The 27,712-nt window shown below is 37.9% G+C and overlaps 1 protein-coding gene across 2 annotated transcripts in view; it reads left to right on the forward strand.

Annotated features, from left to right (window-relative positions):
- The window catches only part of ZFPM2 (zinc finger protein, FOG family member 2), a 312,130-nt gene that overhangs the window by 141,709 nt on the left and 142,709 nt on the right, over positions 1-27,712 (forward strand). For both annotated transcript variants that reach the window (XM_040546682.1, XM_040546683.1), the window contains one exon: positions 12,330-12,448. In XM_040546682.1, the coding sequence (XP_040402616.1) occupies positions 12,330-12,448 (119 nt within the window). The remainder of the gene's footprint in view (positions 1-12,329; positions 12,449-27,712) is intronic.

The raw sequence follows: 27,712 nt of genomic DNA on the forward strand, positions 1-27,712 counted from the left end.
TCTTCCTGTTTTTCTGACATTTACATCTGGATATAGTTGGAGGCAGTCACTGGGAACTTGGACATGACCCAGTGCTTGCTGCTCATGTAAAGGGGAACAGTGGGGCCACAGAAGGTGACAGGGAGAGGGCAGGTGGCAGACAAACTGTACAAGGGGCAGGCAGCAGGATATGAAATGGCTTTACACTGAAGTCCTGCAGTCTGCCAGAGAGTGGTTCAAGGCTCAAGGGGGTTGTGTTGAGGTTCGAGCTTTTTCCATTGTTGTAAGGCTTGATTTTGAAATGTCTAACTGCACCCTTGGATATGTAAAAGTGGGATTTATTTGTCTAGATTTTTTAATCTGTTTAAATTGACACGTTGTACAGCCTGTTAATGTAATTTATTAACTGAGATTAAAATATATTGGAAAAAAAAATGAAAAGAAAAAACACCTAGTAGAGTAAAACTGTACTTCTTCAGGAGTCCTTGTACAGCAAATTGTTCCTATCAGAAAAGAATTGTTAAGTTCAAAGGTATCTATGTACATCGAAATAACAGTCATGACTAAAATAGAAATTTTCTCTTCATTTGAGAAGAGAAATCTTTGGGTTAATGCATGTGATTTTTTTTATTGGGGAGGAAGAGAAGGAGCAGATATATTTTAAGGAAGTTCTTACGGTACTATATTTCATTTTCTAAACAGCCAATTTTATCAGCAAGAAAATGAAGATATCAACCTGCAGCCGTTACAATGTGATTCTTTCCTGTGTACTTGAGTCATTTAACTCAATATACTTAATACTTAATAGCGGTTTCTACTTCTTAGATTCTTATATTATTTCACCATTAAAGGATAATATAAATTGACATTATTATTTTTAAAAATCATAGTATTGAGGCAGTTTTAATGCTTCAGAGACAAAATAATTCTGTAGCCCAGATACATTCTGAGTTATAATTCTTTTGATCTCTGTTGACACTTACTATTTAGTGGCTGTGTCTTGCCAGAAATACTTTCCTCTTTCCTCAAAATGATAAGTTTCTTGTATGTGCTCTGCTGCCAGCATTGACTCACTCTGAGACCCTAAATAACTTATTTAGGCTGAAATTTTCATTAAGGCCATAGAGGACGTGGGCATGTTTTCACTCACTGCATACAGAGATAAAATCTAGGCATTGAAGAGTCAGACTCCATGTTCCAGTCATACTCCAACAGAATGATGTGGCACCATCTATGTGCCCCTGCCCTGGGGGAGACCACCACCCCAGGCTGCCCCCCGGGCTCCCCAGTTGCTGCCTCTGTCCAAGCAGCAATGGGGTGTCCAAAGCCTGCACTCCAAAAAGGGGAAGGTCATAAGGCAAAATCATTTGGGATATGCTTTGCACACATGCCGCTGGTACTTATTCATACGAAGGTCAAGATCATTCGTGTAGAGAAGGCTGCCTCACGACCAATATTCTACTTAAGTCCTATGTAAGCCTCAGAGTAGGAAAGTATGTAAGCCTACCAGAGTAGGTTTAGGTAGTGCATAGGACTTGTGCTCAATCTCTGTTCAAGGGTTATTTCACTCATAGCTATATAGTCTGCCTTATAAATGGGCATCACTCCTTATATCAGCTTCAGAGTCTCAGCTATGATAAGATATAGCTGCGTGTGAAAGCAGTGTGATAGTCCAGACTGAGGCACTGAAGGAGCAAGTGAGGGTACTCTGGTCCGTGTCCAAAAACAGCAGTCATTCCCTGTCTGGCAACAGTGGTAAAAAGCTGTGTTGGTCACTGCTGGTACTTGATCATAGAAGATGTAGATAAGCACATAACTCATGAGTGCTGGAGCAGTGCAGAGCCATGTGTCTGTTATGCATGGCCATCTCCAGCAAGTGCGAAGAAATGATTAATTTGAATCTTGATATTGTACATTTTAGTTATACTACATTTATCTCTATTTATAATAATTTTACTTTTCATATAAATTGTAATTATAATGGATGGAACTATATATTGCATGCATGCACTGGAGCATGGCATTCAATCTCCCTTTGTCCCAGCCCCCCTTTCTCCTTCCTAATCTCAACAGTAACTAGGCCTTTTGGATCGTCACACTAAACACTGATATATTCAAGTCTTTGTTGAAATTTTTATTTTTTTCTTAGTACTCTCCTGCTTTCATAAATTTGTTGTGAACATTGAAAGGAAATGGGGAAACCATGTTAAGGCATTTTCTTCTGTAAGACATTTAAGCAGTCTGACTTACAAACTCTGAGCTAGAAATCAGCATCCAAGCAGTGGTTTCATAGCTCTGAGCATGCATATCTGGTAGAAAGCAAATAAGTTCATCTGCTGTTACACAAATGAGAGATGGAAATAGATCCTTCTATCTTGAGGCATAAGTACCGTAAACTGAGAAGACACCGCAGATACAGTCACAGATGATCTCACTGCTCTTGCTTCTACAGTTAAAAAGAATACTTCCCAAAACATTTTTGTTCATTTAATATATTTCATTATGTCAATGTTAGTGCAGCAGTGTTCATGTTAAGTTAACTTTATTAGCTTTCTGCATTTACTAAGAACACAAGCTACCTGGGTATTTGTCACTTTTTCCAAGTAAAAAATAAATTAGAAAATCAAAAATATGATATTAATTATTTTATTTAAATGTCATATGTACAAATAATATTGTTCAGACCTAAAAGAAAAAGGTGGCATCTTTCAGCTAAAAGGATTCCATAAAGTCCTAGGGAAAAATTGATGTAGGTGATAGTGAAATGTTTAATTTTCTGCTTGCAGAATAGCTTCTCTTTAAAAGGCTTCCAGCTGAGTTAAAAAAGCATTATTTTTAATTTTGTCCACTTTGTATTGTTTTACATACAATGCTCCGTATAACGCTTACTGTATTTTACCTATATGAAGCAACTGATAAAACAGACAGACTCAGGACTGAAATGTCTTTGCATATATCGGGGGAGAATCCGCACACAAAGGAACATTTATCAGGGGCGGCTCTTCCTCTGCTGAGAAAGGGAGCAAACCCAAGAGTCCAGAAACAGATGATGATCTTATCGAGAAAGCCCTCTTCAGTAATATCATCAGCTTGCTCTTGCCAAGTCTGGCATTTCTGTATCATGTGTATTTGTGATGGAGAGAGAGGGAGCGAAGCTGTGCAAGCTACGTGTAACTGGGATAAAGTGCCTACTCAACCCACCGGGTCTGCACAGTGTTATAATATAATTGGGAATCCTTTTTGCCAGTATAGAGTGTCCATGTGAGAATGGAGTGTGCGGTATTCCTCTTGCAGAAAACTGCAGGAAGGGCTCTTCAGCTACATTGATTGCTTTTGTTTTTTGGTTTTGTTGTATTTTTGTAAATATTTCTACTCTCATTTTTCCTTAGCACACACAGTGAATAAAAAACCTCTTCAGCTTTGCATCCTAGATGTGAAGATGGGAAGTTATTCAGAAATACAAAAATAATATGTTTTTTCCTTCTTGCATGAGATTTAGACTTTGAAAACAGAGGTGGGAATTGCTCTTGCAGTGGAGCAGACTCAAAGCTAAACCTAGTTACTTCTGATTTCATGTTAGGTTCAGGATTTCACCATGATGGCCTTTTTATTCATTGAAAAATCTGAAATTTAACTTGCAACTATTTGTGTCTAGAGCTAAAGAAACCTGAGCATGTTGAAGTTATTTGAATAGATTCCTTGTCGTGTTGTCTCATTATGTGGGATTAGAGCACTGTGCATTGCATGTCTATGTCACAGCCAGTGGAGTAGGGTAGAGAACCATCCATAAATCAGAATGTACCTCAAACTTTCGTGTTTTTTTTTTTTTTTTTTTTTTAAAGATGATTGAAAAGATAAAAGGATCTTTGCTTCTTTACCAGTTGCCCCTTTGGCTCTAGCCTTCTGTAGTTCTGTCCCTAGTATTCTCCTGGGTGCAGTCACCCTCTTTCCAATTTCTTGAACACAAGGCAACCACAAATTTAGGGACATGGCAATGTCTTTGTTGTGGTCAGTAGCTGGAAGAGTGAGCAAGCACTGCCTTTTCTTTGGGATTCTGTCAGGGAAAGAGAACTCAGTGTCAGCATATGGAAGTGCATAGAACAGGCTGCATTAATGTTGCCTGTCTGTAGACTAGATGCTGATATTAACAGAATATTTTTCATATTTTAAGGAATTTGCTGAGAAACTGAAATGAACTGTAGACTTGGAAACAAGTGAACAAATCACTGACATTTCTTAGAGTATATTGTGTAAACATCTTTAACTTGCTTGTCTTTTTCACTTCCTCCTTTGAATAGGTTTCTATAAGTTTAGCAAATCAGCCCAAATAAAGAAAAAGTCTATACAGCTGCTGTGTAAGGTTGTTCCACTAAGAAGCTAAGCAGACTCTAGCAGCAGTGTCCTTCATGTACTCCTTCCTAACTAACAAGAAGAAAACAGTAATTTTTGTAATAGTTCAGCTTAAGCCTTGAAAACAATTTTCATGACATATTTGATGGACAATTATTATGTGGGTTTCCACTAACTATACCTCTAGTAGTTATTCAATTTCTCTGCTGTTTAGCATTTCTTTAATTAACAGTGCCGGCACCCTGAAATTCAGAAGTTGCATTGTCATTTCAAATTGATGTGTTCACCGCTGTAGGTCTGTGCTTTTCTAACCTGATATGAAATCTTGTGTTCCTGCTAAATTCCATGCATTATAGGAGTGTGAAGTGCTATAGGAATGTAAGACTGTTTCTTTTGTATTGGATTTACAAAAGTATGTAAAGAACTTAAAAATACAGTACAAATTTTTATTTTTGAAGTGTCAGTACAAACACTTCTTTTGAAACTGTGGTCTCTGAAAACTGTGCCTGTGTTGTGAGGTATAATGCACCTTCACATCACTGAGTTTAGCTCTGCATTGCAGTTGGGAATCTGGAACAGCATTTGTACCTACACCTAATGTCCCAGTAAAAAAGCTGGAGTACTGTGTCAGTGTGGTGGTATTAGCCAGAGCCTAGTGTGTATTAAATAATCAGTAATGAAACTTTTTCTCAGAAAAAAAAAAAAAAAAAAAAAAAGTTGCCTGCACTAAACTATTATTATCTGGCTACTTGGAGGTAGAGAATGGTTTAGATGTTTAATAGGCCAGTTTTCAGGCCTGGAAGTATGTATGTGTTTGCTCACTCCTGCAAGGTTTCTGCCTCCCTCTGTTTTCTGAATATCTTCTGTTCCCATGTCTTCAGGCTGAGTCTTTGTATCCTGAGCAGACCCAACTCGAAACTTCAAATGGTTCCTTCCTTAGACTCCCCCTCTCTTGACTTATTTTTTGTTTGTTTTTGTTTTCCTCTTTCCATGCTCTTTTTTTTTTTTTTTCTGAATACCTTTGTCTGTTCTTTCCCTACCCTCACTTTCAGAATGTTCTTTCCTTCCCTTTATTGTCCATTGTAGGACAGTGCTGTTGAAGATAAGGATAGCACCTGCACTCTCTGCCATTTGCGCTACTAGCAGCAGGTAGGAGAGATAAAGAAACTACTTATGACTTTCAAGACCCTAAAGACAGGTAGTGAATAGCAAGGTTTTTGTTACAGAGGATGGAGAAGCTTATTCATTTGTCATCCTTACCTAAAGTGCACAGCTGCCCTGTGGCAGCATTGGCAAGGTGGAGCAATGTTAGGCAGCTCATTTAGGAATGAAGCAGCAGGTGGCAACTTCTCCTGCTTTATGTTTGCTATTTGGACCTAATTCTAAGTATAGGCAAAGGAGAGTGGTTGGTTAGAGAGGTGGGTTATACCCATGGGTTATCCTTGTGTCTGATCCACACGCAGCCATCATTCTAAAATGTCCTGTTGACCTTACTCCTTAGAATGGATGGGACCAGGGAGGAATGGGGTTGGGGAGGAATTTATGGGGGGTTGCAGTGACATCAGAGAGAGGAAGAAGGCTGCTCAGTTCAGAAGCCCTTCACTGGAAACAGCGGCAGCAGAATAGCAACCCTCCCTCCAGGATGACTCTCCAGAGCTGTTTTCTCAGCTTCCCCAAGTCTGCTCTTCCTTCCATCCTTCTTTCTTAAAAGAGGCCTGGCCCTATTTTCTCTGCTTTGGGGCAGCAAAATTCAATTTTACCTTTGCTTCTGGACAATGAAAATAAGTCTTTTTTTCTTTAATCAAGGCCCTGCAAATGCAATTTTCATTGCAAAGGAAACAAAAACTTCTTTCCAAGATTGATTGTAATTTAGTCTGTTACTCCTTGGACTCTAGTGTGAATTTGTCTCATATGTATGTGAGTCTTTATAGTAAGATAGTTACAGCACTTGCATCCCACAGCAGACTTGTGCTGCAAAATAGATTTTACCCTGAAACCTCCCAGATCTTCTCATTTCAGAGTGAGTGTGCTGGAGACTGGGTGCAGTGCTACCAGCTGTGGAGAGATGTGAGCTCACACTCATTCGTGGGCTGAATTAGGTAAAAGGATGTATTAAGTCCCTGACAAACAAACATGGTGATGTTAGATGGTTGGTCATTTTCAAAACACGGCCATGTGAATTGCTGTTTTAGCCAACCCTCTTCCACAATAGCCGTGGCAGCTTTCCAGCCAGTGCTGGAAGCAGATGCAGTATTCATTCATTCATTCATCCATTCATTCAAGAAGTGCCATGGCTTAGCACATTTCGGGTTATTGCTTCAGATTCTCAGTTACTTGTTTTAGAGTTTTGGGCTATGGAATGTGTTCTGTGGAAAGAGAATGTTTCTGTTTTGCCACCTCCATTATGTTATCTTTTCCAGTGCAATTACAAGCTAATTCAAAGCTCTTTGTGTTAGGCTAATAGCTTCTGATTCTCTGCTGTCAACCAGTGCCTCTTTATGCACTTCTAATGCTCCTTGCCAGTTCCCCTACCACTTACCTATGAAGCACATTATTTTTTTTCCAGAGTAGAGTCTCATCGTAGGCAAATCATTAATGGAACATCAAAAAGATCCCATCTGTGAGAGTTACATATGGCTAAAATCACAATTATCAAAAGTCTCTCTTTTTTTTTTCCCTCCATTCTTATCCACACAATAAATGTAGTTGTCAGCAGGATAAGTTCACGCATCGGATAAGGTCACAATTTCATTTAGTGACAACTTCCAACAGCGTGAACTTGCAAGGTTCGATTTATTAAAGAGTCAGAAAGGATAAGATCACTGCATGGCCAGCCTGATTTATCAGGGTTTGACTGGAGTACTTGAATAGAGAATGCCATATTTCAAGTTTATGTTCAAAACTGTAGTTTAGTGTGTGTTATGTCTCAGAGACTTGAAAATTGAGGGAGGAGAATTTAGAGGAGGTATCTCAATAACGCAGTTTATGTCTGCCAAGCAAGAGTACGAGCATTTCATATCAGAAATACCTTGTTAAGAACCCTGTAAGTGGAAATGGGATAGTTCTCTGCTGTCTGTGAACTGCTGTGTGCAAAAATACACATATTAGTTTGTTCCAGTATTAATTGCAGATTCTTCCTGTGCACGCAGCAAGGCAGGCAGATCTTGGGATCTGAGCTGGGCCATGCTTACTTAAGAAGTTATGAGAGTGTTTTTCACTCCCTCACTAAGACTTCAGAGCAGTCCTTGTTTGAAATTACAACATATACAATTTCTCTGCAGTGCAAAAACATTCATTAACACAGCCAGGTGGCTATGCATAGGAAATATGCAAAGATAGAACCATTTGCTGGTGGAAATTGGTAGAGACCCATGATGTCAAATAACCAATCTCTAATTATAGCAGAAAAAGAGCTTTCTCATTCTTTTTAACTGATACCACTTAGAAAGATATTCCTGATAAAACAAAAACAAACAAACAAACAAAAAATCTACTACTGCCAAAGCCATCAGTGACTTGGTTAGAAATGTTAAACATTTATAAATCTGGATAAACTTATTTCTGAACAAAGTAGTTCCCTTTTTCTCCCCTAAAACTTAGCTGATCATTCACCTTCAGACTCCTTTGTTTCTTCTTCCAGAATGTGGGCAGATGGATGAGAGCCAGAATGGTTTTGTTCAGAATGCTATTTATAGTTGAATTATTCTGGTATTCAAACTGTGGTCAAATTTTGTTAAGGGCCAAAAGCTGTTGTTGGGTTCATCTACATGACACATGGATTGTTTAAAATGATCGTAATTTTGCTTTAAAAGAAGACAAAGTTAAATTGGCTCCTCTACCTTCTGTTTTATGCAAGCCTTGTGTGTCATTCCTAAGACAATATGTATATGTAAGAAAAGAATCCTAAACTGAGTCCTTTCATTCTGGTTTTGTATCCACCAAGGTGGCCTAATATCTTAAAAGCCATGGGATGTTTTCTAGCTGTGCTAGTGAGTCATGACTTGGGGCTTCTTTTACAGTGCAGCTATCATAAGTCTTTGAGTAATCACAGACTTTAAAAGTATGCTACATCAACAAGATAAGAGAAACAGCCCACAGCACTAACAGCATTATCTTTTACCAAAATTGATTAGCCCATACTATGTGTCTCAAATATTTTGTATAAACTTACTCAGCAAGCTGGAAATAAGTGTGTTCCTGAAGAATAAGCTGGGAAAGAAAATGAATAAATAAATAAATAAAATGAACAAACAGCAACAACAACAACAAAAAACACCACAACTTTGTAGCAAGGAAAAATGAAGTAAATACCAGTAAATGGAATGTCTCAAGTCTTTTTTTTTTTTTTTTTTTTTTTGCCTAACTTGCAAAAACTGAAAGCAGGTCATTACTTCCTCTCCACTTATATTTCTTAGTGCTACTTTTGTTATGCCTCTTGCTGTCCTTTTCAATAGGCCAGTTGATGGGTGTAGGATGAAAACAGCAAAGTACAACTGCCTCTCTGATTTGCCCAAGGAATCATGAAATATATCACATATTTTATTCCAGGTGTGTGTATATGAATACTATTTATTATAATTTGCTGTTAAGGGAAGAAACATTATGTTCAGTGTTCAATACTGAGGTGGTCCGTTGCAATTATGGGTCACTAGAAACTCCCTACAGTGTTTAGATGTTTAGAACTTTCAGTGTTTAGAATTTACAGTGTTTAGAATTTCCATCCTTTACTTCCCTTTTCTCCCCACTGTTGGTATTTTCCGTGGCCAGGCACCTGTGAAGAGTCAGTGCCAGCTGAGATTTTGCAATTCTTGCTGCAAGTTATGGGAGGGCAATGAAATCTCAGCCACTCTTCCTTTTCCTAGTGTAATCTGTCACCACAGTTTTGATATCACTTACATAATACGAAATTTCAGAGGAGCAAAATCTTGTAAAAGAATACAGAAAAGTTTCAGGCTCATTGCTCAGTGGTCAACAGAATTCATCAGAATATTTTTAATAGTGACATTTGCAATCATTCTTTTACAACCCCTTGTACCAGCCTCTGACCTGCCCCTGCTTAGTGCAGACAAAGGAGCATATACAATGATTTTACAAAAGGGATGAAGACGCAGGATCTAGTAGGAAAAAATAATCTTAGCAGATGCTTGTAGATCTCACTTTGCAGTATTTTTTTATATATTACATTCTCTTAGCATTATTTTTTCCTCCAAAATAAAGATTTTCAGTGACAATAATCTCTGTTAAGGATCAAACTGTAATGTGCTGCACGTTGCATGAATGTAGCCAAAACATGTGTGTTTGCCAAGACATTTGAGCAAGTTATGTTTTCCCAGCTCTAAAACTCATGTACACACATGATGTTAAAATGGCTGCTGGTAATGGTGACCATAGAGAAATTTATCTTTTTTAGAAAACTGTGATCAAGGGAAGGTTGTGAAGCAAAACCTTTTGTAACCCTATTATCAATCTACTGCTCTCTATTACGGTGGTCTTGATGGAGGGGGAAATAAAACAGCTTAGGTACAACTCTGCATGATGCTGCCCCACCTGCAGTGCATTTCAATGTACTAATACATACTGGAATGTATTGCCCAAACTACAATGTGGGACTCTAACAAAAGGGAATAAAAGAGAGAAGGAATCTGTATTAATTTACTCAATTATCAAATGGAAGAAAAAATACACTTTTGGAAAATGGTGTCTCATTTTTATCTCTGCCTTAAACCTGAAATACTTATCAGATATTAGATTCATGTTATTAATCTTACTTAAAATATAAAGTGTAATGATGTGTACCTTAAAACTTAGGTAGGTTTTTGGATATCACTGGATGATCTGCCCTAAGTTTGTCGTTCTTAATCCATTAAAAGACAGGCCTGCTTGTAAATCCACAGGTGCAGATAAGGAGTCACTGTTTGACTGTGTCTGAACTCTTTTCAAATGAAAAATGTCAGTGGCAGAAAGGGAGGCTGAATTATTTTTTAAAAGGGTTTTCAAAGATTCTCATGATTCCTCTGGTATCAGTTAAATGTGACACGTCTGTAGACATAGCTGTTTTTTAGTGAGTAAAAGCAAGCTAATACTACAGTTTTCATCCCTAAGTAGAAAGACAATGTTGCAGCTTTTGTAAGTGATCAACATGTTGCTTTGTAGTACCAGAAAGATTCCCATCTTCCGTAATTAACATACAAAGATATTTTTTAAAGTCCATACAATTTGTGACTTCTTTTTCTGTGAGAGGGAAAAATGCATGTATATGGATGCATATATATCATGTGTAAATGATATATAATAAATCCATAAGCTTTGCTGCTTACATACTGCCATTTAAACTGTCATAGCCCTGTCATGATGAGAACTCACCCGCATACATGCAAGCTTTTGTCATGTGGTACAGCTCTATTTCCTAGATTTGTTCCAGTTTGCAAGAAGGACCTGATGCACAATTTTAAGTAGAGTAGTTTTGTAATCTGCAACACTCAGAGGTGAAATTTAGATTTCTGTGCTTGGAAATGGAAGATGGAGCCAAGTCTCCTCTTTGGAAAATGGTCAAGATTAACTCCTGCAGACAAGGAGAACCTTCGCCGTCTGGCAGTAGCATAAATCCAGGCATTCATGGGAATGGTTTGTTGGGGGAAGTCTGTGGAGACTGCCTGCAAGCCAGGAGGAGTTACTCACTTCCTCCGGCCCAAGGTTAATTTCTCAGCAATTGCCAGCTCTAAATCTGGGACGAGTTTACTTCTTGCATAGTTGGACTTCCCACTGTTTGTGCAAAAGCAGAGTCCTGCTTTGGGGGAGAGTTGTCGAGAAGGGATGTGCTGCTACGAAAGGCAGGAATTGCTGCTGCATCTGAGAGGTGTGGGAAGGGAAGCAGGATTTAGTACATGGGCTGCAGCACAGTGGTGTGAGTTCTTCTGGTCCTGGGGACAGCAGCAGATTTCCAGCTTTTGTGCCTGCCTGTGGGAAGGTCAAAGCTGGGAAGTGCAATGGCTTGAGCAAATGCAGATAAATGTCTGACAAGAAAAGCACAGATCTCCCCCTTACTATGTTTCATCTCCCCTTAAAGTTGGAAAGCAGAATTTATTTGAATCGTTATAGAGAACAATGTTGAAATTGTGTATATGAACATAGCTGTTACTACGCTGTAATGTCTGTTCATAGGAAAACAGGCTTCTTGAGGAGACTGCTTTGCAATGAAAATGGTCCGGAGTAATTTTTTTTTATCCTGAAATAAAGTAAAAAAATCAGAAAAGTTAAAGTGAATGAATGTAACACTTTTAGGGGTTAGTTTTGAAATCCTTACTTTCAAAAATAAAATATGCATATGAAAAATGAATAATTAGTACACGCTAAAAAAAAAAAAATCACTCTCTTTAGCCCTCATTGCTTTTACATATTTTGTGTTAAAACCTCAGTCTAACAAGTTAAGTTGGGGGGGGAGGGGAGCTAACTCTGAACTGTTACTGCCTGTAAAACCTCACTTAGTTCAAAATATTTCTTTTTTAAATTCTGGTAAATATTTCTAGTAGTTTCTTCAAGATCAGTGGAGTTGCACTGGATTCTATCACTATGAGGTATGTCTCTAAAGTTTTTAGGAGCTGAATGCTTCAGAATGCGGTCTTTTGACAGCCAAATGGATCGAGGAGGTTCACGCACTAGGGTGCATGCTGTTGCACTCCCAGCTATCATCTTCCCCCTCCTCCTCATTTCTTAAGAACTTTCTTGAAACCACTCTTCTGAATAAAAATGCCTTCAGACTGTACTGTGTGTGAAAAGATGCAGGAAAGAAAAGGGACTTTCTAAACCACATTTGAATATAACTGCAAGGAAGAAGTTTGTTTTTCTTTTGCAGGATGACCTGATCGGTTGTTTTTTCAGACAAGTGTAATTAATGCTCGTTCCTGGCGTCCTCCAAACCCTGCAACAATGAAAACGGAGGTGGCTGTTGTCAGGGCACGAGTGAAAGTGCTCTAAGCACCTCTTGTTCTCTTTGTTCGCAGGAGAGCTGGAGGTGGTCCAGAAGGATGGGGAGCGCAAGATCCAGAGCCGGCAGCAGCTTCCGGTTGGAACAACATGGGGGCCGTTCGCTGGGAAGATGGACCTGAACAATAACACCTTGGTATGTACACGCTCCCAGACGCTTCGCCACGGCACGGTGCGATCTGTGGGGAAATAGCCTGAGTTATTGCCCATCCGGAGCATTTGAAAAACAGGCATTGTTGGCTTTCACGGACAGTGGTATTTGGACCTTTTCCAACTAGTTCGCTTATGGCAACCGTCCACATAAAGTTATGTGGAGCACAGGTTAACAATATTCAACTTGTTATTTTACAGCAGAAGGGAGGTGTCGCTTCCTTGTTTGCTGAACCAAGCTGCTGCCTTTCAGTAATGCTATCTGACTTTTAGTGGCTTTCTAAGTTTTTCATAGCATTAATAGCTGAATTTTTCATTTATATTAATGGATAGTATAGAAAATAAATAGCTATATTAGTTAAGGCTACAATTCATCAAATTTGACTTATTAACAAGGTTGCTGAACATAGTGAGATATTCTGGCAGATTAAAATTATTTTGGAAGATATTGAAAGTCACCTGTCATATAATATATTGTTAATTAGCCTTTTTTAATATTCTTCTGATTGCAGAAGGTATGTGGGCCATATTACTTATAAGTAACACTTTGGTGACCTCAGTTCCATGTGCTGAAAATCATTGTCATTCCTAGGTCTTCTTTTCATTTTTATTTGTATCAGTTTTAAACCTGAGCTTCAATATTATTTTTATATAGTTCAGATCAATTTTCTGAGAGTGTCTGGAAAGGTGATCCCTTAATGGAAAAAAAAAATGAGTATCTCTAGAAGAAGAGTTTTAGGCCATCTTGGAATATGCATTGCCCTGCAGGATACTACTAAAGAACCATTATTTTCAACTCGATCACTGGTTCCTATTACAGACTTTGCATGAATGCATTAACATAAAGTCCCACTGAACTATTTCACAGTAGTGTATTACATACATTTGGGGCAGACACTGCTCTGCTGTAAACTGAGAAGCTAAACTTCCCAGTGTTGGGGATATTGTTCTGCCGTTGGAGGACCTGAAGAGAGTGGGGAGTGCTGAGTTACTAAAGTAGCATCGGGGGAGCATGACAGAGGGGATATGTAGACCTGGGGAAAAGGGGGAAACTGAAAGCCTTTAACTCCTCCCTGGAGAACCTATTCCTATATGTTAGAGTTCTGTTTCTAACGCTTGTGGGATATGTTTCTTTCTATAAACATGCCTATTAAAATTATAGTAATGCATTATACTGTTATGAGTATATACTAGCGATTTAACACCTTGGTGTTTAATAGACTCTGACATAGTTTATTAATCACAAGATGTTACAGAAAGTGACATAGAAGCTTTGTCTAAGCTTCCTGGAGTTCAGTATTCCCAACCCAGGTCAGATTTCCCATTCAGTCACCTCAATAAAGGATGGATTTTCAAAAGTACTGGAAGCTCAAAGCTTCTTATTGTTAGAAAAGGGAAAATGGAAAATTCGAATACCTGTCTCCATTTTCTCTTCATCTATTTCATTTTTATTTCTTCATCTATTTTATTCTTAGTCTAGTAGTCCATTAGCAGACTCAAAAAGTTTTTCATAAAATTTCATTTGTGACAACTACTTGCAATTCAAATATTTTTCTAAGATTCCACCATCGCTACTCTCCTCAAGTTCCATGCAACTACCCTATTGCCCTTTCCACTTCTACCACTTCTTCAGGTATATAAGACTTGCAGATATTGTTTAAGTATAGGAGATGATGTTGGTTGATCCTACATTATGAAAGTTATCATTATCGGATATCTTTAGGATCAATTTGTGACATATCAGCAATTGATTATATTGCTTCATTTTTATATTCTGAAGCAGAGGTAGAGCAACTGCAATCCTTCTGGCAGGAACTTGCTTCTCCTTCAGTAGCACAGACATATATTAAGGTCTGCTATTACTTTGAAATTTGGGCAAATACCACTTCTGCTGTAACAAAAACAATTAGCTAATTTTGTTTTTTAATGAAATTGTAGTGAGACGATTTCTCACAACAGTGAGAAGAACTGACTTTTTAGTTTAGTGATTATGATTAGATGGAGCAACTTTCTCAGCCTAGTTCAGAGAGATGTGGGATAAAAATGTTCAGAAGGACTTTTCTCACTAAACTGGAAAAATACTCCTTTGCTTCTTGTCTAATTAAAAACCATAAAGTCTATTTTTGCTGACATGTGAAATATTTTACTTTTGTTATGCTACTAATATAAATACGTTTTGAAATCTGAAAAAGTTCCTGTAAACATAAATGAAGTCCTTAGCAATATTGTTTTGTCCCCTGAGCATCTCTATCCATTGAGATAGTCAAAACTGAACTGGATATGATCTCAAGGAATTTGAGTTAACTTCGAAGTTGAATCTAACTTTGAAGTTTGCCCTGCTGTGAGGAGGAGTTTGGACTGCATGACCTCCAGAGGTCTTTTCCACCCTGAATTATTCTGTGATTCTAAGTAGTTTCTTTTTTCTCAAATATCAGGTGTTTCCTGCAGTTCTGCACCTGAAAATGCTGTGTAAAGAAATTTAAACCTTTCGATAGATCTTTAATTTACTGTTTAAGCAACACAAACACAGTGCACAGTGCCAGCTTCCGCATATCTTTCTTCTTCTTCTTCTTCCCTTTTTTTTTTTTTTTTTTTAATGATTCTGGTTTATTTATGATCTTTCTGTTCGCTTGACACATTTGATTACTTTTTTTCACTGGCATACATGTCCTCTGCTTTTCATAAGGGGAGTTGTATTTATTTATTTATTTATATCTGTTTTGGAAAGCTCATTTGCGTAAAGCCTTGCCTCTGTAGAATTCAATCAAACCTTCACATCAGTAGCTGACATCAGGTTTAGTTCATTTCTGAATGAGAACTTCAACCATCACACTGTTATAAACATCAAATAATCCTTGGAGAAAAAGCTTTAATGCAAATTTTTGGTATAGAGAGGAAAGGAAAGAAAAATTTGGTGAAACTCAGGTGAGTAAATATCACAATATTTGCAGCTGGTCTCTCTGCTGGAAATTAAGTTGATGGTTGACCACAGGTATTTTACCTGACTTTACTAATTTTTAATGTTAGCAATATGACACACTGCCTCACAGGATTCATTTACCTAACAGTTACAGCTTACTTACTATCCTTTCACTTAGCACTGTATAGAATCTGTACATGTAATATCCTGTGGAAATGCTTCGTATTTAAGCAGTGCTTAAATGGTGCTGAATACAGACTCACTCAGTGGTGCTGAATACAGACTCATTGCTGTTGGCTCAGGAGACGAAGCAAGCTAATTAATTCAGCATGGTAATTAATTAAGTCACCATGCCAGATGTCAAATACATTTTAGATCTTTCAAGTTTCTGTCTTGAAGTATATTAACAATATACATCTCAGAATAGGAGAAGGTTGAGTAACTTGAACAAAAATGATTTAAATGCTGTTCACAATTACAATAGGAATAGCAGTTGTTCACTGCATCAGCAGTGCCACAGCACTGTCGGGAGATGTGGTGAAGCAAGGTCCCTATCAGGACTTCAGGATACTTAAACTTTAATGGCAGACTCAAGGTAGCTCAATGATCAATCATGTTCTCATCTAGGAGTCAGAGAGTACTTGCTCATGAATTCCAAAGGGTTCAAAACACTTTACCAAAATAATTTACCCCATTGTATTACTATTACTGTTGCTAAACAACCCTGCATGTAGACATCAAAAATCTTAAGAATGTTGCTTTTTAAGAACAGTGAGTCTTGGATCTTAAAGATTTTCTAGGCATTTAATTCCTATTTTAATATGAATTTAAGAACTTCATATATAGTTATCTAAATACTTATATATATATATTTAGATAGTTATATTTAGAGTGATAGATCTCCTATTTAGATGGTTTTAATGATCCGCTCCTGTAATTTTGCCAAACTGGAGCAATTCTCCTGCTCTCAGCTGCTGGTCTTTGTATCTGTGCACAATTGGACACAGAGGTTATTGCCCTCCATTTCTTTACACTTCCACTTCTACACTTCCACTTCCTTTCTGCTGCAGACATAAGTTGATAGTTCCAAGAAAATGAAGTATCAGTGTTTTCAAATGGAAGTGTGTTGGTATTCTGATGCCAGTAGTGAAAAAACAGAGGGTTTTTTTTTGCATTGCCTTCTCTTACTGATCAGGAAAAAAAAAATACTGTCATACTTTCATGCGACAAAAATGTGTATTAATTGCACAGGACTTCAATAGAAACACAATGGAAGAGATTTCTTGAAAGAATAAAAAAGATACCTTTTCAAGCCTAGAAAGTGTACTGCTGAAATAAGAGCTTGTTCTCTTGTTTTGTGCTAAAAAGAGATCAGCTACATATTTCCACGTTTTCTTAAGATTTAAAGTAGTATTGCTCTTTTGACAAACAGACACATGAAGAATTTTGTGCAATACTGTTTTTTTTTCACCTACAGCTGGTGAGAACTCAGTTCTAAAGGAAGACAACATGATTAAATCAAAATGATCTCTACTTTTACCAGGAAGGCTCCAACTTTGTACCTTGCTGCATCACTAAAAATACAGCAGTTCCTGGGTACCTAAAAGCAGACAGTAATATATTTCTAAGCTGGCACCCCGTATCTTGTGGTTCCTGTCTTTAACAGTGAAGTGTGTTTGTACACATGCCAAATATAATGTGAACAGGCCAGTGAGAAGAATGGAAGGCCACTCTAGGCTGATCATACAAACCACTGGAAGAGTAGCTGCTGCACATATGCAGATCTAAATTGAAGTCACTAGCAGCTTATTTAAGAAAAAGCAGTTTGTTTGCTTTTCCCAGCTGCAAATATTTTCCCTGTTTCCCTGAAACAAAAGAACATCTCAAGCGGTTCCCGACTGCATTCAGTGTTTCTCAAGAAGTGGCACAGGACCACGTAGCCCATGACGAACGTCAAGCCATGGATGATGCCATCGCTCCGGTAATCGAGTGGAGGCATTCTGAGATGTGTTTTCCTTTGGCTGCAGCCATCTAGTTTTTGGTGTTAATCTGTGCCCATGGCAGGGTTTTGTGAAGCAAAACAATGAGCATCTGGATCCTGTTCCCCATTCTTGTAGTCTTGTCACAAGGAGGAGCGGGTGGTGCAGGCCTGTATCAGCCTGATAAGGAAAAGAGGATTCAACATGGCTGTGACAGGAATCCGTGGGAGGGTTGGACCAGGCGAGCAACGGGATACAGCAGAGACCCTTTAATGGGATCTGGGAGGTTCAGCGCCAAAGCTACACTTCTCCTGGAAGATATCCTCACGAAACAGTTTGATTGGGTAGTGCTGTGAGGGGCTGAGGAGCCAAGGTTCAAAATGCAGTTAAGTTATTCACTCGCTAATCTGTGACTGGTCACTGCAGGTCAAACCCCTCATATCTGTAGTAGCCAGCAACTTTTAATCTCCAGAGTTGCAGTGTGAGAGTGTGCTGGGCACTTGGTTGGAGGTTCTGTACGGCAACTGAGAGCAGCAGCCTGTGACAGGCTGTCTCTGGTTTTGTTTCAACACGGAAATGCATAAGGCGGTTTTTATCTTTAGGCATTTACCTGCAAATTTACCTGCAAATGGGGATTTGGGCTCTTATTAGTACAGAGTCATTTTTATGTTTCATTACCAAAAATAGTACATTGAATCACAAGCCTTGATTCTAATCTTTAATATACTGTTCTTTTACCTTTCAGTACCTTAAAGTGACTACAAAAGCATTCCTTTCTCATTTTTATTGTTCTTATTGTCAGGTTCTCCATGGTTAAAACTGTAGCTTGGAAACACTTATTTCCCAAATACTGAGAGACTTTAATGTAGCAGCACTTCTAGATGGCAAATTGCATTACACTTATGGTGATGCACTAATGCACTATAGAAGCATCAGTGACAACTACTTCAGACAAACTGAAACATTTTTAAAAGCTGAGATACATTAATATGATGTGGAAATTTTCATTTAAAATCATTTTCTTTTCTTTTTTAGCTTCTTTCCCTTGACTGAAGCCCTTTTTTTACAATGACACATACCCATGGTTCACTTTGACACCTGTTTCTCAAACAGCAGAACTTCACGTTTGTTAAGAAATAATCACTGGTCACTTTGAAAGGTTTTAAAAAATAAATCAGTTACTTGGTACTTGTTATAAGCATGTCCATTAAATAGACTTTTATCTGAATACTCTCATAATTACATAATAGATACTACCAATCATTTCCATTAAGCTGACAGAAAACTCAATAAACTATCTGTGCCATTTCAGCAAGCTTCATTTCAGTAAGGGGTTGCTTCTCAAAGGGGGAATGCATCCCAGGGAGGTTTTCTAGGGAGCAGCTGAAAGCTGGAGCAGATGAAAGCTGAGAGAGGAAAAGATGGGACAGGGACAGGAGCCCAGGATGAAAAAAGGGCAAGAAAATTCAGTTCAGCAGAAACAGAGGGAGACACCAGCTGTGAGTGCCAGGCTCTTCTGTTTTAGGATGTGGGGAAAAGCAGAGAGAAGATAATGTGTACTGCATCATGTATTACACTGTTAAACTCTCTTACATGTTAAATTTGGAGACTGCCACTGCAATGACCTCTGAGTAGCAACATATTCTTGTGCTACTAGGCTATGGTCATCTAGTCTAGCCTTCTCTGTACCATAGGCTTTAAACCTCAAGCATTTATTTTGCTATTATTGATTTTGCCAGATTCATAACACAACTTGTAGAATGGGGCATAGTCCTACTTAAGAAGTATGAGTGAGAGAAGGAATTAATAGCTCCTTTTAAAGTTGTTCATATAGCTCAGTACACCTAACAGGCAAGAGTTCAACATCTGTGATGAGGAATATAACATTAATATTGTCTTCTGAGGTAGTTTTTAAAATTCATACTTTTTATAAAGATATTTTTTCTTATTTATGAAACATATGTATTATTATATGCTAAGCTGATATAAAATGCCAGATTTAAATATTCAGGCATTTTTAAAATAACTTTCTTCTCACTATATGTTAAACAACACTTTTTTTTTTTTACTGCGAAATAAAATTCAGTTTCTAAAATGTTGACACTTAGTGTAACATCCATAGAACAAGTACAGGAAAATCTAGCTCCATAATTTTAGGGGAACATAAAGCTATGAAGATGCTTGTTTCTGCACAGATGTTTGCATTGTTAAGCAAGAATTTGGTGCTTAGGAGGGGCTCTGAACTGAGAGACTTGCGGGTTTATGCTCTCTCTTCGACCATTAGAAGAATAAAACATCCTGGATGCTCCTGGGTTTCTCTGGGGAAAATACGTAAAGCTATGTCTGCCCAGGGGTAGTTAGCCTTAGTGGAGCCATTGTTAGTGGAGGGGAGCACCATGATGCTCTTGTGTATGGAGTGGTAGCACTTGTGTGCACTCAGCACATTGTCCAGACAGTGTGTGTGGACATACATGTGGTTATGAAAACATCAATGGATGCTTTCCATAAGCCCTGTGGAGGCAAAGCGAGCAGTTGTTTGGAATCAAGTGTGCTGTAGATGAAATTTCGGTGTGAAAAGAAAATGCAGCATTTGCTGGTGTCAAAATTTGTATGTGCTAATAAAAGTGCAAAACTATATACCACTCTCTTTTTTGTACATTATCACTGTAGTAATAACAAAACTTGAAACTGTTGTCTATCTTCATTTAAATGAAAAAAATGACTGAGTAAAGGAATGGACCTGTGGTTTCAATGAAGACAGTGGCAGCTTGTTGCTCACTTCTGCACAGCATGATGGAATGATCGAAATTCCAAACATCAGTTTCATTTGTGTCTGAATAGGAGTAAGAGAAATAACCTATTCATTTTCAAGACTGATTGAAAGAAAACGTATTTCTACTTATTTTGTAACCAGCCAAATTAACTACATTGTGTAAAAGTATGTATTTTAATGTTTTGAATAGAAAAGAAATATTTATAGCAAGTATAGTTAGCACAGTATGCATAGTCTCTGTTAATACATACATCTACATATATAAAAAATAAGCATAGTAAATATATATATTTATACATACATCTGTAGGTGTACAATGTCAAGTGTTCGCAAGCATATAAAAGAACAGAACCTTCTAGTATAAAGAAAACACTGTGTTATTAGGTCCTAAAAATCAGAGCTGTATTTGAAATACTATAATTTTGTTGAACTTTACACTCCATTCAGCTATAGCGGCTTTTCTAATGGTGTTGTAGTATCACATAGCCAGAAGCAAAACTTACCCATTTCCAGATGCAGCAGATCTACTTTGCACCACCAAAATACGGGCAACACAGAGCGTGGCCTGAGATCTTAAGTGCTGAGTGAGGTTTGTAAATGTCCTGGGCCTCATTTATGAAGCCTGGAGAACAAGTTCATCAGTCTAGTCCCATGGTGACTCCACAGGCTGCAGGGGAGCTGCAAAGATGATCAGCTCCAGCCATTAGGGCTCTGCTGCGAAGCGTGCAGGAGTCACCACCGCTGGCCAGCCCTGCCCTCCCCGGCAGTCCCAGACCACGTGCGGCAGTGGGAAGGCTGCGGCAATTCTAAATTACATGCATAGTCTCATCTGTCATTACATGATAGTCTCATCATATCCCATCTTAAATAACTTAGCATTAATAAAGTTTTGCCCAATATTTTTTCACTAATGCATTTTATCGTGTATTCCACAGACTAGAGAAAAGGGGAAAATATTTCAACATATTTACATGAATGTTTCACAAATTCAGAAACATTAAATATAGTTACAATCATGTATTTTCATATTTTTTATCTGAGGTCTTTTAACATACTTAGGGAGTAATTGAGTTTTACATGGAGAAAATAATATTCTTTCTCTGTATGCTCTAAGGGAAGGATAGCAGTCTGAATGCTACTGATGCATTTAGAATAAACTACATAGCATTTGAGATATCATCATAGTTTATGTATATTATTCACTCTGAGAAAATGTCTTATAATTTAAAATATCCCTGTCACAGATTAGTATTTTCTATCTCTTTTTTGACATTTTATTTTTATGTATATCTGAAAGGCATAGAAGATTTTTTTTTTGTATAAAAGGTTCTTATATGTTAGTAATTATTATTTTTATGTATTTATTTATAAACACCTCTTTAATTAACGCATTTCCCCAAGATGTTTATTCTTCAAACCTTTCTCTTGCACATGGCAGTCTCCAAGCTAGAGCATGAGTGACCACATTTTTTAAAATACAAACCTGGCAATCCTGCCATGTGTGAGGACATCAAAGACAAGTTGAGGGGAGCTGAGGGAGGTGTGCCTCAGTGCTGGGGAGGTGAGGAAGGATTATTCCCTCTCTCCCCCTCCTGCAAGCTGTTGTCCTCACTTTTGGAAGAAAACTGGGACAGATTAGCATAAAGGAAAGAGAGCAATGAAGTGGAAAACAATAGTAAGTCCAAAATATCTTAGGCTCTGTTGTATTTAATAACGGGCTGGACCAACACATGGGAACGGTGTAGGTGCAGCTAAGCCGTGGCACGAGGGAAGGAACAGGAGCAGATGACCCCGTGGCTTCTGGCATCTTGGTTCTGTACGATGTCTGCAGCCAACTTCACTTGTTCGTCTGCCCAGAGATGCCTGCAGGTAGCTAAAATCTCTCAAGATTGGTTTTAAAAGGCCAGAATGAGAGACCAGTTTTTATAGAAAATGGCAGGTGGGGCATTACAGCAAGCTAGACAGTTGGTCACACCAGTAGAGGATACCCTTTTCAAAATCTAATTGAAATATAACAAGGGCTTGCTGGGTGATAAGGAAGTAAGCCTCTATGTTTCTTTGGCATGTCCCTTGCCAATTGCCTGGAGGTTTTTTTTCTTCTGAATGTTTTCCCTTCCTGCTCCAGTTTCTTCCTAATGAAAGTTAGGATTAACATGCTGTGTACAACCAGATTTTAAATTAATGTTGCTTTTCCAGTTCATTTTTGCGGCTTTACTTAGGATTTCACTTCTAAGTATTCTGTACTTTTTTTTTTTTTTTTTTTTTTTAATACTGAAATACTGTCTGATGTAAGAGGATCATTCTCCCAGGTTTCTGTGTCAGAGATTTGAGAAGTGAGATCAGTGGCATCACATTTTCAGGATGCCAAATGTGTGCACTTTGATCTGGCACTACAGCATGCCTCAGGGAGTAAGTTGAATCTTGATTTCTTTAGTCAGTCATCCGCTATCAGGTACCAGTACACCGATTAGGCAGGCAGAATAACAGCGAACACACCATTGGTTGGATGTGGAAACATTTGTGAGGAGGCTATTGGCATCAGTGGCATCCTTGGCACTCATTTTGTGGTACTGTTTCTGTGATAGAAAATGCCTTTAACGCATACAGTAACAATAACAGGTACCTCCATGCACTGATTACTTTTGAAAACCCTTTCCTCTCCACCACCATGTTTAACATTTCATTGCAGAATGGAAAACAAAAAGGATATCCATGTTTTGAAAGCTGACCTCTCACAAATGTGAGACCACTTACGGTGGCTGTGCCTCCTTAACATTCCTCTCATGCCCGTCTCCAAACCAGTTGCTAACACTTGTTGCAGTGTTAAAGTGGCTTTGTAGTTGCACCTGCGATGCTTCGTCTGTCTGCTGGCATACGGGCATATATGGGATGAAACAGCCTCTCTGAACTTCAGTAAGCATTTCCCTGTCAGTCATACCCTGTCAGTCATACCAAAGGTACTTGGTACTAAAGACTACCCAGTTCACTAGAACTACCACAATTACGAATTCTCCTGAACTCTTCAGAAGCACGAATGTGATATTTGTAGTGTTTTCTGTGTTTCTCTGGCTGTTCTGATGGGAGCACTTGCAGAGTTTGCTCTGGGATAGTTGCAAGGCATGGGGCAGCCAAGAGGCTCAGGATCTGTCATTCACTGCTGTGGCCCACTGTGTCACGGGATGCAGCAGTAAGCTGCACTGATGTCATCGCTTAAAAAAATTATTGTGTTAGTATAGATTCTTAAAGTTATTTTTTTCAAGACTACATAAAAAATGTGCAGATCTCTACCAAATGGAGTAGGTGTTAGAGATCACAGTTTATATGACTGTCTTTTTAATCTTACTGGTTGTTTGTTTCCATGTATAGTCTTTGAAAAAAATACAAAGGGAATGCACAGTGATCAGAAATTTTAAGTGGTGATTAGTATGCAATTAGGACTTGATTTTGCCTAGTGCTGAGCACCAGCAGGAGGTGCTGAGCACCCCAATCTTTTATTCAGAGCAGTAGGGCTGAGGGATGCCTAGCATTTCGTGACACTGAACGCTGCAAGTACAGTCTGTGAACCTCTCTATAAAAGATAAATATTTCTTATTTTATTTGACCTTGGAGATGGGACTGGTTTGATAGGGTTAAGGTCAATGAGTATATTATTTTTAGACGAGATACGGAGTACATGGATGGTTCTGCTTTATTTTAGTGTGTTAACATCTGGCAGCATTCTGTGTTCCATATGCTGCTGATTGTCCTGATACATTCATCTTCAGCGATTATCAAAAAGATTTCAGTGCTCTGGAGTTAATCACACATTTGAGAAGACAAATACATGAAGATAAGTGTAAAAGCAGTGTATGGGTTTTGCTGTATAAGACCAATATTTGGGTAATCTTGGCAAGTACCTGATTAATTTAGAAAATAAATATTTTTAAAATTGATTTAATTATCTAATATCTGTGAGTGCTGTAAGGATGAGAAACTGCATATTGAAGCTCAATATTGTTATCACAATAGACATAGAGAACATTACTCTTTGGAAATCTGATTGTGCCCTTTTAATTCTAAATGTGGCACACGTGCTTATTTCTACTAATGATGAATAGTTAAAGGAGTTTCAGATCTGCACCCTTTTCCTATATATGTGTATAGCTTTGGTATGTGAAAGTTTAGCTATGCTTGTGCCATTTCATTACAAAAAATCACACACACAACTATCAACTGACTTTTTTTTTTCTTTATACCAGTGTTTTCAGTTTTTCTTAGGCTGATAACATTTTTTTTCCAGGATAAATTATTATTTTCATTCTGTGCTGTTTTGGCCTTACATGCTAATAGCTTCAGGGGAGAAAGACAAGAATTTCACAGAGAATCTGCCACATCAAAGCAGGTGTTCCCTCTACCTCCTTCTTTCTGAAAATGGAGCAAGTCTACCAAGATCAGAGTGAATGGTGAGGCAAAAATCAAATTAACCAAGACGTCTGTCAACCTTGTACCTTTATTGTGGCCTTTACCCCATCCTGGGCTTATGTCTAGGACAGCCTACTGTAGGGCTATCCCGCACCCCAAATTTCTGAAAAGAGTAATTCAACTAGTAAAATAGCCACATGGCTCAAACTCTAGAATGATGGTGCTTTGCTTCCCACACCTCTTGTAAGACACCCCCTTGCTGCCCCACTCCCCAGTAACAAGGAAGGGCACCATGAAATCAGCTCTGGCCATGGCTGTTCAGGCAAACCCAGGGGCCAGGGTCTGTCCACATAACACTACACGGGATGTCTGGTCAAGATAAGACATTACAAAAGCAGCAGGAAGGCTGAAATGGCAGTTTGCCACAAAACAGAAGGTAGAGAACAAACTGAAGTAGCAATGTTGTGACTCAATATTTCTCTCTTAATTGAATATCCATCATTTCAAAGAAAAAAATAAAGACAGCAAAATCTCTTAGGGCACATAACATATCCATATCCACTGTTGAGATAAAACTTGTTTTATTTTATCATGCACAAATTTGTTTAGATCTTAGCAGTGACCACTCTTCCTGTTGCCAATATCTGTTAATGATAATTACTTCAAATACGATACTCGCTCAGTGATAGCATCACATCATGGTGAGGAAGATTGTGATCTTATCTAAACCTATTCTGTTTAACTCTGACACTCCTTCTATTATAGTGGGGCCCTGATAAGATCATGCCTGTTAGGATCAGACATTAGTTGGAATCAATATTTGAAAATGTGCCTGTTTTTGCTTAATAGCAAAGTTAGTGTGAGGGTCAGAGTGAGATCATTTGTTGGATGAGATTGTACAGCTTCATCTTGTAATGGAAATGTGTTCTTTGCTTCAGCTGCTGGTGAAAAGTAAAAACAAGGGCTCTTTGAAAACTGTGCAGCTTCACTAATAATCACTGTGTAAGGAAGATACAATCATCATTATGATATTTAACATCTGTAGTGCTGCAGCACATTGAGGTTCTAGTAGGGAAGTGGTGCTCCTTTGTGCTAGACTCTGTCTGAATCTGATATTAGCAAGACAGCTGCTGGCCTCGGCTAGCTTAGGTCCTGGGCTTAGACCAGACATGAATACAATAGCAACAAGCAAGTGTGGGAGGCAAAAGTTAAAGTGGAGATAATTAAGATTAGTATAATAAACAACAGTTACATCACACTAAAGCAGCAGACGTGAGCTTTATAGAGATGGTGAATGAAAAATTTAGCAAGTTTGCAGATGATTTCAGGGAATTCTTCCTATATACATTAATCTAGTGGAAGAAAATATATATTAAAAACAAATTGGAGCATTAATTTAGACAGAAATTTTGAAACTCATCAACTGATAGAGAAAGATATAATCTAGATCAGTGATGGTGAACCTTTTTAGTGCCCAGTGCCAAATTTATTTTAAAAACCTCAGTTGCTCGTGTGCTGCCAACATAAATCTTTCAGTGCCACACTTGGCACCAGTGTCAGCAGGTTACAGTTACTGGTGGAGATGAACAGTCAGAAAACACAAAGTACCATAATACTTTAATATTGAAAAATATGGTTACCATTTTTGTAGGGACTTTCAAGTTTTGGTCAAAGAGACCAAATACCCAAAGGTATTTGCATGGATTGTTTGAGAGTTGCAGTGCTACTTTCTGTTTCTCCTCAAGAACATTAATTTTCACTCTCTCATAAATGAAGAAGTCCAACAGAATAAATTAAAAACTAAGGAGTTAGTAGTCATATTGCCCATTGTTTTGACGATTTTGCTACAAAATATGAGTGACACTAGTTCTGTGACTGAAGTTGGCATCAAATTGCTTCATGTGTAGCTTCCAGTGCTAGGCAAATAGCATGACCACTGGACTGCTGTATAAAGAACAGCTCCAAGAGATATTTGAATAGATCTTTTAAATCATTCCAGTGCAGAATAAAAATAAATTTGGAGATTTCCATATTTTTGCATGAAATGAGCTTCTTGTTTGAATGCCTAGATATTTATTTAGATGAACTGCTAGTATTTTGTCCAATGATGTGCTAAGACCTAGTCTTGGCTTCCCAATCATTTCCATTTCAGTAAAGTCGCTCATCACTGAGTGTTTCTCATCTTAAACTCTAACTTCTTGTGCCTTGACTTAGATTTCCTTTACATTTCACAACTTGATTAGAATTCCTCACATTTGACACACCAATCACTAAATTTATGACACTTTTCTAAGAGATGAACATACGCCAGACAGGAGTGATAGCTTTCATTAGACAAAATCAGAAAGTTTCTGTTTCGGAGTAAAATAAATATCCTGTCACATGCCCTTCTAATTATGTATGTTGTGTCAGTACCAGTATCACATATGTGCCAACTGGTAGTTATGAAGAGGTGTAAGTATAATTTATGTTTCTTCAAACACAAAAGTACGTAAGTAAGTGGAATGGCGAATGAATAAATCTTTGCACCAATGTTAACAGTAAAAGCATGACTGAATTCACTATCACCATATTGCCTTTCAATTCAATTAAATATTATTGCTTACTCTTTCAACATCATCATATATGAGCTGAAAAAGTAAAAAAAGTAAAGAAATATAATTGAAGTGGATTTATATAGGTGAAATTCTTTCCCTGTAACATGTGAATAAGGATATTTTAGCAGTATTTTGCCCATAAAAAGTGAGGCATTTTTGTATTTTTATTGAACAGTGCATACTTTTGGATATAATTTGTATAATGAAGATGTAGATTTCATTTTACTTTTGCATTTAGTTGTAACAAACAGTGGGACTAGTGGAGACATTTCTGAATAATACTTGAAAAAATAGGAAGAATTTATCTTTGGGTGAAATATATTTTAGCTTTTAGATATCTGTATCACAATTCAAAACAGAATTTTTTAAGATGGATTTTCCTCTGTTTCCCAAACTCTATAGAAGTATTTTAACTTGGAGGCACACTAAAGGTGTTTCTTTAGTATTCTGGTACTAAGTAACAGTATTTCCTTACAAAACAAAATAGGTGTTTTCCCACGTGTGCATTTCCACAATATAGCCTTCAGTAAATCAGTGGCACAGTTTGTCATTGTCACTGAAAAGCAACATACTGATAGAT

This window comes from Cygnus olor, chromosome 2, assembly GCF_009769625.2.
Source record: "Cygnus olor isolate bCygOlo1 chromosome 2, bCygOlo1.pri.v2, whole genome shotgun sequence".
Taxonomy (NCBI): domain Eukaryota; kingdom Metazoa; phylum Chordata; class Aves; order Anseriformes; family Anatidae; genus Cygnus; species Cygnus olor.